Source organism: Etheostoma cragini, chromosome 9 (assembly GCF_013103735.1).
Source record: "Etheostoma cragini isolate CJK2018 chromosome 9, CSU_Ecrag_1.0, whole genome shotgun sequence".
Lineage (NCBI taxonomy): Eukaryota > Metazoa > Chordata > Actinopteri > Perciformes > Percidae > Etheostoma > Etheostoma cragini.
In genome coordinates, this window is record NC_048415.1 from 2727129 (window position 1) to 2743339 (window position 16211).

The following is a 16211-nucleotide window of genomic DNA, read 5'->3' on the forward strand; positions in this document are numbered from 1 at the left end:
ATCACAGACTTGACACAACCACTAGTTTAGTTGTCTAAAAATGTGATAGTTGGCCGATAAAATTAAACACAGATGCTTTAATGACTAAAACAATCCAGCAAAACAGACCCTACGAAGAGCAATGAGGAAGAGGAGCAGGGTGGTAGTTGATAGGTCTGAGTCTGCTGTTGAGGGCAGTGGGAGGTTTAACTGTACCCTGTTGGACAATCTCTGAAATCCTCAGTCAGAAAAGGTTATACGGTAAGATGAGAGCCAGGGTGATATAGAAGCACCGTTTAGGAATGAGAGTGACGCAGCGGCCTCGCCAATCTCACCACATATAGAGTTACTCAGCAGGAAGAGACAGACAATACATTATGCTTATTCTAGTGCCACAGGCTTTCCAGTAATCTAATATCACTCCAGAGCAATGATCTGGACCACATGAATGCAACAAGGTTTAGCCCAGAGACACAAAAATAGACTGTGTGACATGCAACAAAGGTGTGCCTCCCGCTACTGGCTGTTGTTGTGTACAGTATAGTACACTGCAGTTACTTCAGTATAGTACATAATTTAAAGTACTTACATTTTACTTGTGTGTGTCTGTATTTTTAAACTCCAAATTTAATACTTTTTACTGTACTTAATGTTTCTGACAAACTTTTCAGAAAAACGTTGATTTTGTTTTTTCTTTTATAGAAATTCAACATTTCACTACAAATTAATTAATTATGTTCAATCTCCGGAATCTTAAAATAACATTAGATTAGATAGACTTTATTGATCCCAAAGTCGAAAATTTCAATGCTACTGCAGCAAAATAAAATACACACAGCACACATACAGAAAATACAAGAAATAATAAAAAGGATAAAATACAACAACTGCTATTAAAAAATGGAAATGAAAAATACAAAGGTAAGAATGTAAAAACGTAAACACAAGTGGTGCATAAAAACATACAACCTACGTAAATAGTATTTATAAAGACGTAAGTATATCTATGCTTGTGCAAGTTGCACTATTGCAGTATTGCGATGTATATAAATCTTGGTGTTGAAATGTATTGCCTGTGGTAGGAATGATTTCTTGTAGTGCGCAACATGCAGTCTATTCAAGTCCTTCATGATGTACAGTATTGACACTCAGGCAAAATGTGATCCATTTAAGGGAACTGTATACGTTGAAGAACTCAATGCTCATGACCTGTGTCAGCTCCCTAAATAAGACAGACCACTAGGGGTGCTTAGCAATAGGCTAGCAATCTTGGTTCCACCTGACTCAGTGACAGCTCTCTGATCTCTGGCATGTTCCAGGGCCCTGGTCCAGCTCTGGGGTCCCTGAATCACCCAGGGTTTTCCACCCAGATGGCATCCCTGCCCACAAAGGATTCACCATACCATCATGATGACTCACCCCACACAGCCTCACTGAGATCAAAAATAATTGCTTTCAAATGGCATTCAGAGGGTCTTTGACTGCTTGTAAATCCTGTCGCCTCCAAGTTCACCACCAGCGGGTTTCACTTAAATGGCCAGTAAAGTACCAAATACTCGTTGGTTAAGGTGTGAGCTCTGATGCACTTTACATTTTGTGTTTGACAACTGGAAAGCAACGTACAAAGCCTAAATATATTCCTCCTCTGCTCAATCATACCATCCTGTGTATCACAGTGATTAACAACACATACAGGCTGCTAAGCAGAGACAAACTGTTTATAAGCAGCTTCTATTATTCCCATCACATGTATTTTGCAGACGCTTTAATCCAAAGCTACTTTTGTGTTTTCTTTCTACTTTTTACTTTTCCATTACAACGTTCTTTTACACAGCACCTAAGTGCTTTTTGTAGAGCACTTTGGTTTGCTTAAGCTGTGTTTCAATGTGTTCTAGGAATACACTTTACTTCCTTACAATAAGTCCTTTTAAACGTGTGGGTATAACCCAAAATACTTCATATAATTCATATTCAATCTTAAGAAACTGTGTTTTTATAGCTACACAATAGCATGAAATGCAGATATTCAACATTTTTTCAACAATGTATTTATGTACCATCATTTGTGGCCATCATTGACCCCAACATTTTCGGAAACCTCTGCGTTATGATTAGAATTCCAATAAAGTTATTTGGGTTTTGAAGAGTCCGTTATAACATCAATAACACGCTTTGGTCTTACTGGGAGGTTTTGCAGGGTTAAAAAGGTTTATAGCGTGTAATTCCTTGGTGCTTGAGGACGGATGTCTGGCGCGTACATAACAGTGGAAAGAAGGCTAGACATTATCTGTAGCTCCACCTGCTGCTTCTCTATCTGACAAACCTACGTGTGTCACCACTGGCTGATGACAGTCTGTACTTTCACAGTTCAGCTGCTGTGATAACATTCGTCCAGCTCCCTCTGTAATGACCTCGGACAAGGGATACATCATTTCCTTTCATGGAATAGAGGTTCTGTATGACGTCAACAAAGTGTGTGTATATAATTGTGTTTGTCCAGGGGAGGACACCTAGGCCCAGCCTGTAAATATGTTACTTAGGCAGCACAAATATGCACGCAGAATTTTGAATGCATTCCTCGGTTATTGTGAGTTTGCTTCCCGTGGTCAGTGTTATGTAACATGAAAAAACCTTGGCGGAACCGGACCGGCGTTTGGAAGAGGATTCGGGGTAAATGGGGACCTTTGACCTGGTGGAAAAACTGTCCAGCCCAAACACACATACACATAAAATACATACATACATACACATACATAAAAAAGAGCAGATCTTAGGGGATAAGTCAAGTAAAGGATCTTATGTCTCCCTCCGTCTCTCAGTGTTCAAATTGACAAGGACACTCCTACCTTATGGAAAAACAAAACTAAAAAAACAAAACTAAAAAAATAGAACAATAAAAGATAAATGTTGAAATAAATATGTTAATGAATGTATAAATAAAAGTGCCTGAAAAAACGTGCACACATATATAAAGGCTTAGTCCTTGACGCAGGGCCATGGGTTTGACTCCAACAGCGAGCATTCCTCTCTCTTTCCTTTCACGTCTTCAGCTGTCTTATATAAATAAAGGCCTGAAATTGCCAAAAACAATCATCTTAAAATAAGTAAATAAATAAACAAAACAGAAATTAAGAGATGGATAATTTAAACTAGAATAAATGTTTTATCACTGCAATTAATTATATTACTGCAATTATATGTATTTCTGGAAACATTGTTTACGTAAAATCTTTTTATAATTGTCTGTATTTGTTTATTTCTAAATGTCCCTTTTTGAGTTATTTGTGTATTTGCTTCAATGTTTTGTTCATTTATAAAGCCTTTTTAGAAAATGTCAACGGTTAATTGGTCAATATGTCAAATTATCATTGCTTGATTATATGGAAGGCGCATTTCTGTCCTGCTACCTGTAGATGGTAGAAGAGGACCACAGACCCAGGACCCCCCTTCGAACCACAGAACCTGCTGGTGCTGGGACGCAATAGGATGGCGCATTTTGAATCGAGGGTCACACCCATCTGTGATGTGGGTACCTTGAAACCTGACCTACTAACCTCCTGCACACTAATGTATACACTCATAACCATCTAGTCAATGTTTGCTATGTCAGATCAACTGTACTTGGTGACAGATCATTAAAACCAATTGTGATTTCATTTGTCTTAAATTAATTTCATCCTACTCTCATTCACTACCTGTTCAGTCTCCAAGTAACAAGCCAGAAAACCACTTACCACTTCCCATTACTGCTCAACATTTTTTATACTCCCTACCACTGTGTTTTAGACTTTGGAAATGGGGGTTTCCTTCAAATAATCCTTTGGCTACATCCACAACGCTACATCTGCAACATAATGCACCCTTTAAAAGGTGTGGTCTGGTTAAAATGATAACTCACTGTTGGCAGCTGCAGGACTGCTTGCAAGTCTGAAGACATCCAGCTGAAACTGTTAAAAAATATTCTAGTTATACACTCATTGCAGTTTATTAAGTTCACCGAGCTAACCCTAATGCAAGGTGTTGTTTTTGGAGAGGTATTTATTCAAGGTTATGGCGACTATTAGACTATTATATTAGTGGATGATATCTGCCCACCCCGAAGAAAACACCCTTAAAAAAGCTAAGAAGCCGAAATGTTTGTGCTCTGCTTACTCTTCTACATCACAAATAAATATAAGGCAAATGTGAACTTCAAAAGCCTACTTCTAAACCGGTTTATCATCAATGTGTACTAAAACTCATGGTCTCTGAGTCTGCCCCGCTGCTAGTGCCGCTATTTTTGATTACCTTCACGTTCGGGAGCGATTTACAGCCTTTTACAAGACAAACGTTTTTATGAGCTGCTTTTGGGGTTCTTCTAAAGGATTTATTCACCAGGGGGATACTGCTTCACTTCACAAAGCTAAGAATGTAAGTCATGACGTGTTTATTTGACAAAATGTTTTGACTGAATTTGGTTTAATTGCTTGTTGCTTTAGCAACACATGTCATGGATGCTGCTAAGCTAACCTAGCATTAGCTTTTTTTTGTCAGTTGCAGTTCAGTTGATAGAATAGCTAGCATATTAGCAGTTTGATAGTCAGCTATTGCCACCAGTGACACATTTATATTTTCAATATTGGGAAAATACTCTAAAGCATTTTTGCTGTGTACATGTTGACGTTAAATTGAACCTAATATAATTAAAGGTGTATCTATTTGTCTGTCAATGTCCTACTGACAATGCTTTGCAGTTTAGCGGTCCCATCCTCTTTGGCCCCAAGATAATTAGCTAAACTCTCAGAAACACACCTCAGAAAGTATGACACTGCAATGGCCAGAAAGCACTTGTATTGTGTTTCTTTGTTTGTGTGTGTGTCTGTGTGTGTGTGTGTGTGTGTGTGTGTAGGACCCGCCACTAGCTACTAGCTACTACTATTAGCACTGTGCTTGTAATGAGTTATGCAAACGGCTGAAATTGAACACCAACCCAGAGGCCAGAGGAGTCCAGACTAAAACAGCACATTCCCCCGGAGTCCTCATGCCAGAGAGAGAAACAAACATGGAGCCAGGAAATGTGAGGGATTTGAACCTAAGTAAAATGTTGGTTCTAATTGAACTTGTTTAAAAAAGAAAGAAAGCCCCCTTTCCTTCAGTTCACACACACTGTACAGTTTGTTTATGTAACGTAAATGTAAAATACAGGGAAATGCTGTTAACGGAAGTACTGATAACTGGAGTAAAATATGCGTTATGTATTTTTATAGTAAGGACGAGTCACACAAAACTGTGCAAAAATAAAATAAGTATTTGGAGCCAAAATGCTGAAACTATTGTAAAACTGGAATTTCATCACCATTAGGTAGCTAAATAAATAAAAACTATAAAAAAATATATACTTTAACAACAGTTTGGGAAATGTGACAGTCCTGAGTATAATTAAAGTGAAAAAAAATCAATAATACGCTAAGAGGAATTTGAAAATGTATTTTTCATGCTTAAGATTAAAAACACTCTTGGCAAACCAAGAAATTCCAGTTTTCCTTTTTTATAAATCCAAACGGAATTTGTGGTGTTTCCTCCTAACATATTGTCAAACCTGAACATCCAGTTTCAGCAGAAAATACTTCAAATAAAAAGACTCAAGATACTGTATTTTTAAAATGGATGTGTCTGTCAGTTGTTAGATCTAACAAAGAAATCCCAAATATAATACATTCACTCCTAAATGACCTCCTTTGTCTTTTTAAATCCTTTAATCCTTTACATGAAGCTATCACTGGCTCTGTTCCTCCATCCCTCTTCTATTTGTTTGGGTTCTATTTTTGTCTAAGCTATGTGAGTGTGAGAATCTGAGGCAGGAGAAGTCCTTGTCACGTTAATCATGCTCACGTGCAGTAGCACAAGCTACAGGGCTACATCCACAACACTACATTCTTATTTTTAAACAACGGTTGCAGACAAAAATGATCTCAGTCTTTTCAAGCGTTTTCCCTCCGTAGCAGAACTAATCTGCATCCAGACTAACACGTCGGACAACACATATCACCGTTTACTCTGTTTGTTTGTATACTGAAAGTCCCTGGTCTAACAAATGCATATAACTGAACTTCTTTTGTTAAATTTGGATGACAAAGTTGTATGTTTTATGGCAAAAGGTTTATCAATTCAACTATCCACATAATTTTTACAGTCGAACCCATATTAAGGGCATAAAAGTAAAAATATGGGGCTGCATTGTGTACACACATAACATGTAAAATGGTCCACTCAAAAGGTTTCTCCTGTTGCTCAGTGGCTTGTGTGTATTATTGTCTATTGTACCTGGAAGCAAAAGAAAGAAAAACACACCCTAATGCTGATTAAATGAATCCATCCAACACTTCAGTTGATTAAAAGAACTGTTACTTTAAGAGCAACAAAGTGACAGCATAACAAAAGATTATTTCAGTTAAATTGAATCACTAATGTTGTTGCATGGACACAAACAACAGGGCATTGAGTATAATGAAGAGGTTCTCAATCTGATCCCATTCTCATTAACCTAAAATAATATATATATATATATTTTTTTTTGTTAAAGTCTGATTGTGTTTTATTTCATGGTTTCATACTTTTTGTTTTATCATGCCACATTGTTGATTGTTATACATTTAATGAAATGTACAGTACCTACAAAGATTCACAGAAATATGTGGGATTTTCTGCCTGGTTAACATATTACTGACACTGTCGCTCTGTTTTTCCAAGGATGCTGCAGGCTGGCTTTTTGTGTGTAAAGCTGAATTTGAAGAACATAATCATCCTAGGTCAGGTAAACCTGCTCCCACGTGTCGGTTCAGGTTAGTGGGGATTCGGCATGAATGAAACATGGATACAGACATCGAGTATAAAGTACAGAAAGTTAATTAGAAGCCGGCTAAGAAACAGAGAACTTTCACTCTGAGTCAAAACTTGAATTTTATTCCCCTCAGATCAGTCTGATCTATTATTTATCACAACTTTAATCATCTTAAAGCCTGTGCTGACAACATCTAGACACATTTGGAATAAACTGTCCCTGTAGTGGAAACAATAAATAGAGTTATAAATCTAGTGGTAATAATCCCACTGTCAGCGGAGACAAGAAGACTAATAAAAATATCAAGCTGACACTCACAGGCTTTAACTGCTCTAAGCACCACAGCTCTCCATTTATGAGGAGTCAATTACCTTTGCTTCCTGCTGGATTAAGTAATAAACTGGTTTATACTGGACATGGTATGTGTAGCATAGAGTGCAGAGGCTCGCCAGGATGGAGTAGTGGAATCCAGTGCTATTGGGCAGAACATCACTACTGGTGACAAGTCTGTGACGCATGTCAGATGATGTTAAGTTTTCCAATGACTGTCCAAAGCTCACACGCACTGGCTACAGATGGATGTCCGCCTTACCAAATATTACTGTTTGCATTGTTTTGTCAAAAGCAACATGTTCAGTTCACTTCAGTAGTTCAATGCAACAACAGAAAGGTCCAGGTTCCAGATGCCAGGGATACCTCAGCTGATTAGTGTTACTGCCATTACACAGTTAAAACAGCTGTAGTCCTTACAGTCAGTAATGCTCTACTTTATCCAGGGGAAGACCAGTTCTTAAACATGTTAGCCTTTTCACATCATTAGAAACACAACTCCTATTCTTGGAGTGAAAGCCAAAACTAGGCCACCCGCAGATAACACCAGCACTGCTGGGCTCAGATATTCCAGAGTCTTCTTTCCAAAGTCAGATATGATAATCAAGCCACCTACAAGCAATGTCTCCAGATACTGCTCTGCTCCACTATCCAGAGCTTTGCCATGAGGTATGGAGGTTTAAATGCAGCAAAAGAAATATGACTTAGAAAGTAGTCAGATTGCTTTAACATCTTACAATGCTTCCAAACCTCTAAATCTGTTTATTTATCCTTAATAGAAATACAAATAGATTTCCACGTTTCTAGCCCTTCCACTTACTTACTGTAAACTCCAGAAAAATTATGATTGCAGTGAAAAACATTGACAAGGCCTGACTGGACAAGAACCTGTTGACACTTATGGTCCAGGGTTTTCATCATTAAGATCTGCATCAAAACACACGTCATGGTAGACAACCACTTCCCAAATGTTATTATAATCAGGTTTTTAAAGTTTCCTGCTATGTATCAGACAAACAAACAGGAAAACAACACTTCCTTGGAAAGGCAACAAACAATAACAGCTTGGGTCAAATCTGACAGAGTGACTAGAAAGGAATTAATCTAGTTAGCATCACTTTGGCACTAAGGTCTCATTAGTCCAGACGTTAAAGTACAACATTTCCAGTTCATACAAGCCTTTACAACATGCTATTCATTTAGATTGAATGAACTTTTGGCATGTTTCCAAATTCACCTGTTCACCTGCACTACAGGTGCTTAGACCGTCTCTCGCTGTATTACCTGTGTGTCTGCAGACGCTCTGGTCTTTCTTCTATTTTTGGCGGAGAATAATTTCCACAGGCGTCCCCAAAGGAAAGTGGCCACCAGACACACACTTCCTAATATCCAAATATCTTTATCTTTTAGGAGGTTCTCCATGATGGAAACTTCACTCTTCCAGACCCCTGATGTCCCCCTGCACAGGCTGTCTGTCTTATCTCAGCCCTTCTAGAGCCCGTGGCGAAGGAGTCTCAGGTGGCGGGCAACAAGTTGATGACATTGGGCAAGAGAGCGGGCGTTGATTATGAAATAGTCGGGCTCTTGTGGCTGTGCATTGAATACTCGGTCTCTTGCTCACTACAGACTCGGACAAGAACAGGGGGTCTGTGCTGTCAAGCAACCTGCCCACCCAGCCAACCATTCACCCGCCACCCGGGACCTAAAAGGAGAGAACATGCTGTCTCTCGCTGAGACGAGAAGGGGACAGGTGGTGTCGGGTTCAGGGTGTCGTTGCTTTACGCAGAATCAAATGCACTCCTCCTGCTGCTGGCATGTTAGTGAGACCGCTGCGGTATCCTTTAACTTAGGACACAGCACTCCATGCATGCATTCTTCTAAGTATATCTGTCAAACAGTTGCTTTGCCTCTCTGTACCTCACAAACTGACAAAATCGTGTGCATGAATCGTTGCAGATAGATATAATGAAAGCGAGTTGACAATCACGCATGCATTTAAACATGCAGTGCCAAGTTTATTCTTTCTGTGGCCACATGTTGCACAGGTGAAAACAAGACAAGTATTTGTCTTTTTCTGTGAACTACAACAGTATGTCCACACTGTGTGAGAGAAAGGAGGACTTCTAAATGTTATTGTCCATTCATTGTATCAAAGATTCAGATAAACCTTTGGATGTGTAAAATAACAATATACAATTTGACAAAAATGGAAGTAGGAAGATAGAAGAAAGACTTCGCGAAATTCTGATATTCAAAATGAAAATATAAACACAAAAACTCCCCTGTTCCTCATATTCAGAACAGGCCACCTATAGACAAAGATGTTCAGATCCACTCTCTTTGTGTTGTCAGAGCATGGGCGATTAGACCCTTTTCAGGGGGACTAACATTTTTTTTAAATTTAAATACATTTTCGGGCTTTAAGTTACAGATTGTGATCTTATCTGTTAGTGACAGAGCAAAAACAATTACAGGTTGAAAGAGCTTGAAACAGGTGTAATATTCTGTGTTGCTGTCACCGACGCTATGCACCTGTAATCCAGTCAAGGAAAGGGTTAACAGAAACGTAGTATTGGCCAATCGGAGGTGGTTGTGCCAGATTCCCACCTTTGGCTGAGTCTCTATCTAATCTGTCAGAGGGAGAGCAGGACTGCGGCTGTGAATCTTAACATTGGCAGTCCCCAGAGAAGAAGTTAGTAATTCCATGGCACAGATTAGAACCCAAATTAAAATGTAAGCAACTAAAGTTGCTTGCAAAAAACGTTAGCTGACATTGTCGTTCAGTAACTAGCTCAACGATTATCGGATAATGAAATTACTGATTTAGGCCCTGTTTACACGTACATGGTTATTTAGAAAAACTGGGACATTTCCCATGTTTGTAGCCTTTGTTTACACGCAAACGGAAAATTTGCCTCTGAAAACGAGTCTTTCTAAAAACTCCGGCCAAGGTAGAGATTTTGGAAATCTTTGTTTGCACGTTTGCAAACTCAGACAAACATTGCTGTTGTTGCTTTTTTCGGGATTTCTGATTGGCTAACATGGGATCGAGCTTCTCGTTACACTGCCACCTACAGGTTTGACATGCTCTGGACGGCGTTGACGGCTACGTGTAAATAAACACTTTTCTGAAAACTGACAGCTGTGCACAATGTTATTTTTTTGCATGCACTATATCTCAGTCCCATTCTCATCAGAGGCTCAGCCCCCCTGAAGGTTTGATCCTAGAATCGCCCCTGCAGCAGAGGACTACAGAGGTTTCTTTTTGGACTGTGTGTGTGTGTGTGTGTGTGTGTGTGTGTGTGTGTGTGTGTGCCTGAGTGTGCCTGAGCAAATCTATCTGTCAGGTAAGGTAGCTGATGATTTATACTGAATAGTGGAATGTGACCACTGGAGTCAAGCAGATCAGATCCCTCCCATGACCTGCCAAACTTGTTGGTTTAGACTATGAAGGACCTATAACCTGCAGGGCTGAACACCAGAGAAGATGAGACATTTCTTGTGTTTTTCGAAGTGATTTGACAACTTCAAGAAATAATATAGAAATACGTACTGAAATGTGATTATTTCATTCATGATCCCACTGTAGAGGGTGCCAAATGATATTGGTCATTCATCTAGAAAACAGCATAATTCTCCCTGAAATTGCATATTTTTGTATTTCAAGTTTGGCAGGCATTTTGTAAAAAAAAAAAATGTATATAAAAAATACTTGAATAATTCTAGAAGATTCTGAAACAGTCCGAAACAAGCTTGATTTAACAAGCAGCAGCAGGTGGGGTGGGTTAGAAGGTCAAAGGGGTCACAGAGCAGGACCCCCGGGAGGGAAAGTATTCCCCTTAGGGAATCTGAGGAGAACCTCTGCACAGAGCAGGTCTGGAGTGACAGCGTTTGTTAATGAATCTGATAGATCTGGTGGCTGACCTGCGTGTTTCTGATGTGTGGAACAGTTTGGTGTAGTCATAGTATCAAGAGCGCAAACAGCAGGTGGGTGGAGAATGGAGAGCAGGGAATAGAAGGACAGGTGGTGGAGCAAAGGTGCAACTGAGGTAGGAGTTTAGAGATAGAGAGGAAGGTGAGAGAGTTATTCAGTGGGCACTATGAAAGGCTGAGGATCTAAAGTCACTCCCATGTAACCGTAACATTTCCCTCAGTGCTCCCTGGTGGTCACTGTGACAGCACCACTGATTTATAGTTACGGACAAGACAAACAAATAAATGAACCAAATCCCCAACATAATGTAAAAACCCTTTTCTCCACTTGGAGTTAAGGCTTATAGGGGCTACACTGATATCGCACAGCTGCTGGACTCTATAGAGACAATACATACATTAGTACATGTTCTCTGGCCAGTTAAAGGTCTTACTTTATAGGCTGCATATTTTTATTAAACTTCTGAACTGGTCATGTTTAAGCTTATGTCTTCCTCCATGTCAATCAAATCCAGGTGTTTGAATACAGACATTGTCAACTTTAACAATTGTTTTTATTTATAGGAGTAAAATAGATCCAAGTCCACTCAGTAATCAACCCCATATGTGAAAACGACTTTGTACTCAGTAAATGTGAATGAACACCTTCAGTGTCAAGGAGTGTCACATTTCTGAATAAGGACAATTCAGAAATTAACATCTAACACCTTGATGGTGACTGACATTAACAGTAACTCAAGAGTGCAAGGCATGGTTTTCTAAACAAGCCAACAAACCGGCCCAAGGCAGCCATCTTGTGGCAAGTAGATCTATGTGCGTTGACCAAGGGCCAAACATTCAAGTCAGCCTGTGGTTTACTGCGTGAGTTAGTGTGTGGTAGGCTGTGAGTTGGGGAAGTTCAAACAAACAATAAAAAAAATGAAAAGCTCTGCAGCTCCCTCTAGTGCTCTTGTTGTATTCCATCTGTCAGGACATGTTGTGCCTGCTAACAGGTGCCGAGAACGGACTAGTGTTTGCGGTGGTTTATTTCAGTTCCCTTCTTCCTCCCCTCTGCACAGACTGCTGATTGTGGCTCAGGTTGAACACATGGCCGTATTGCCCTCAGGGGGCACAACTTCAAAGACGGAATCTTTGTCACGCAGTCTCAGTCCCATAAATACTGACTTTATGATGGACCCAAAAAGTCTGGCAGTGGTTAATTGATCAATAAGTTATATAGTTCAACTAAGTAACCCAAAATATGCGTATCAGTTTGTAGGAATTTAATCTACTCAAACTAAAGGAGGATGGTTAAAAGGAAGTAGGGAACGCTGTGATATTTTCTGTTCACATAGAAAGGAATTACTGATCATATCATATCTGATCAACCCCATGTCTCACGGAATGATTGCAGTGCTTTTATTTGATGATAAGGGCCGGGAGAAAACAGGCATGTTACCTGCTGGTTTCTTCCCTCCAGCTCCACATGTTTGAGCTCCCAGAAGCAGCGCATGGTCTCCACCTTCTCTAGGTGCCGGTAGAAGGCCAGTCGGCCCAGACGGAGGCTGTTGCTGCGGTTGCGGATGGCCTTCAGCCCCTCCATCTTTTCAACGATGGGGGACATGGGTATGGGTGGTGGTAGGGCAGATGACGGGACTTTTACATTTTTCTTTCCAGATTCAGATTCATTACAAAGAGTCTTCTTCTCTGACCTGAAATTACAACAAGCAGTTTATCAACCATTAATCTATACACACAACAGCTGTGAAATATGAAGCAAAGCCATTAGTTTTTCAAAAAGAAATACATTTTGATGATAATTTGTTCAATAGAACTTACATCTTCTATGACACAAAAAGGCCAAAAAAAAGCTGGTTAGAGTTTCTTAAATGTGAGAATGTAATGCTTTATCTAGGTTTAAATTTTTGCAAATGTAATATATTTGGATTTTGGATAGTTGATCAGGCAAAACAAGCAAACATTTTATAGACAAAATTATGAATAGAGAAAATAATCTGCACAATAATCAATGCTATAATCAATAAAGTATAAATAATGTGAACATTCAATTTAAAGTAACTATTTGTAATTTTCAGCGAACTTTCAAATGGGCGCTAAATGGAAGAGGGATGTAATTTAATATAGGCTACTGACATACAACCACATTATATTATAAAGTAATTTATGATTGAAATAGAGAGATTACATTCCTAAAGGCTGATATGAATTATTTACAAACCCATAATTGTCTCCATCTCTAGATAACCTGACCGAAGCTGATTCGTTTGTCTGTCACTTTCCCTTTAAGCTTTCAGTTGTTCTTTGTTTAATTTCCTTTATTCTGTGATGGCTCTGCCCCATCGGCCATAACTACAACAGATAACTTCTAAAAATGCAATAAGGATTATATTAAGAACACTCCTGCTTCCTTTTTCCTGGGTATACACAATAACACAGGTTTTTCGGTGTTAAACTAAGTACAAATAGCATTATTTTTACTGTTAGCCTTGTCTTCTGTTCCAGGTCATTTATGATCATCAGATGAAAAAATACAGTTTCAGAAACATGTTAAAGTTACTAATAGTAACTTTAAAGACAATCTGTAGAGAAACTATCCAGAAGGCTAACAGTGAATCAGATACTTGTAAAACTCCTGTAGCTCCAACACTGTCATAAAGCAGTCCTGCTCACTGTTTGCAACACTGTGTTCTCTTGCATATTGCAACCAGGGTCATTAAATTAAAGAGATTAGTGCATTCATATAAGCAAAATACTTAGCCTAATCCATTACCCCACTCTTATCTGCACCATTAAAAAGCATTTCACACCATATGCTTTGCCTCAGCCCTCCAGTGGGAACAGTATCTCTGCACTATCTCTGATCCAAGTGGGATGACTGATGATTTGGTGGAGAAATCCGCTCTGACGCCTTTTGGCGACAGCTGGCTTTTTGCTGCGCTCTACCTGTTGAGCCTCTGGGGGAGTCATGGAAGATCACCGGGGATATTTATACCTCCAGAGTGTAAATGTACTGCCTTTGCTTGACAATTACAGAGGTCAGAGAGTGGCTGTAGTTTCAGCATAGTGCATGAACCCCTGATGCACACTGAATGTAGCAGCCAGGGCTGTTCTTCAGCATCTAAGGGTAGGATTTCAACTCCAGTGCAAAAACTGAAAGAGTGGCCAGGGATGCACCTGTCAATGTTATTTATGTTGGCCTTTTTACATTAGGTGATTTATTTACAGTTCTCACAACTTCAAAATCTTCCACTTTACTTTTAATTTGATATTTTATATGATATATTTAATTATTTATTGTCCTATGTATGGGAAGGAATGGGTTTAGGATGCAGGTGTATCAACTTTATTGATACATTTACACATCTCATTGATTAATAATGTTAATTAAAATGTGCATGGCACAAGGTCATGACAGGATGTTTTTAAATAGTTAGAATTCTTAAAGTTAAAACAATGGAATATTTAGATAAATAGATAAATTCTGAAAATGTTGTATAAAGTTGAGTAGAGAAGTCCTAAAATCTCGAAGGGATTTTACACCACACGGTAGAGAATGTAAGGAAAACATGTAAAGAAACGTAACTTCTCAGAGTGGCCAAATGTACCCTGCAGAACACGTTACACATCATAACAAAGCTCTCTCAATCATTAATGTCCTGCAGGGCTGCACCACTACAGCACTTTTATATTGTATCTGCATGTTTTGTATGTGTTATGTATTATTTTATGGCTTTTTTATAAAGCACTTTGGGTACCTTTCGGCTATTGTAAAGGGCTATACAAATAAACTTGATTGATTAAGTTCCACATTTCCCATAAGTTGCTAGCATTTACAAATTAGGTACTTGTGCCTAAGTCAACAGACTTCCTACAACACTGATACATGCTAATATTAGTTCCACAAGAAGCTGTGTCATACACAGAACATAACATAACTTTCTTTTAATCTTATCTGAATGAACAGAAATCGCCCCATTTATGATGACTGATTCACGTTCTAGGCATGCTTTAAAGCGTGAATAATTCTATACTTTTCAAGGGACAATTCTTCATAATAACTATGATTTTTAAGTACATTTCACTGGTAACACATGACATCTGATTGCAGGTGTTTTTATTTTTACAGTTTTGTTTTACTTCTTAAAGGAGCTGAGTATTTCCTCCACCACGCAACTGTGAGATAAACAGTTAAACCTGGCCACCAAACCAACCTTTATATCTGGTGTTTTAAAGACTGCTTTTCAAAACTATAATGGCTGTTTTGACGTTTTCGGTTGGAGCTGAAATGCCTCACAGCCCTGGGGATCCCTGATGATCCTGTGTCATTCACTTTAAAGAGTTTTATTTTGCGTGCCTCGTAGTACAAGGCAAGGCTCAAGGGGCATGCTAACACCAGAAATGGAAACTGAAAAACCATTAGGATCCAGGAGCTTTCACAATGCTTGTTGCCAGGCAGACATGAATTAAAGCTGAAAAGACTTTTATTCTTTGTTGCTTTGACCACATAAGGATATTGTGTATGGTATTAGGCTGTGTTTTATGAGTGCTAGTAGAGAGTGTGTCACTTTCCAAGCAATGCTGTAGTTTGTTTATGTCCTTTACTTTGCTTGGCGGCCCTTTGTAATCCCTTCTATAAAACGGCAGGGGGGTTCCTATCTGTCTTCTCCATTATAATCCTTCCATGTAACTGATAGGAAGACCCACATGTTTCTCATAACTCTTAAAGTAGCAATGAATCATGGACACCCCTAAGGACTGTGTGAGTCCACTAGTGTATGTTTAGATGAGCTAGAGAAAAAAAAGGGGGGTTGGCATAGTTCAATTCCCCCCTAAAATGCCAAATGTGCCACAAAGTGATGAGAGGAGACATCAATGTGATGACTATATATCTAAATCTATATATACTGCCCGCCTATGGGGATTAAAGGAATTTTAAAAACATATACACGGTAAGTGTTGATTATGACAATAATGCTAATTGGAGAGGACAGCTGTCAGGATGTTTTTGGTATTGTAAAATAATTTCTCCATGTTAAGGACTGGGGCCAAATGCTGTATCACAGTCTTTACATAGCTGTGGGTTTACTGTAACAGTCTAATGGTACAAGCTGTAGACAATGGACGGCATTAAAAAGAGAGGCACGATCAG

The 16211-nt window shown here is 39.0% G+C and overlaps 1 protein-coding gene and 1 long non-coding RNA gene across 3 annotated transcripts in view; one reads left to right on the forward strand and one right to left on the reverse strand.

Moving 5' to 3' along the window:
* Window positions 1-16211, reverse strand: part of mylk4b (myosin light chain kinase family, member 4b) — a 31931-nt gene that overhangs the window by 12618 nt on the left and 3102 nt on the right. Inside the window, exon 2 of one of the 2 annotated variants that reach the window (XM_034881425.1) lies at window positions 12501-12753. In XM_034881425.1, the coding sequence (XP_034737316.1) occupies window positions 12501-12753 (253 nt within the window). Of the gene's footprint in view, window positions 1-8413; window positions 8665-12500; window positions 12754-16211 lie in introns of those variants that run through there. The other variant, XM_034881426.1, reaches the window with a different exon arrangement.
* On the forward strand, window positions 4238-8773 carry LOC117950411. The gene is made up of 4 exons (XR_004657884.1): window positions 4238-4389; window positions 4868-5054; window positions 6709-6800; window positions 8540-8773. It is a non-coding gene; the product is annotated as an uncharacterized LOC117950411 (long non-coding RNA).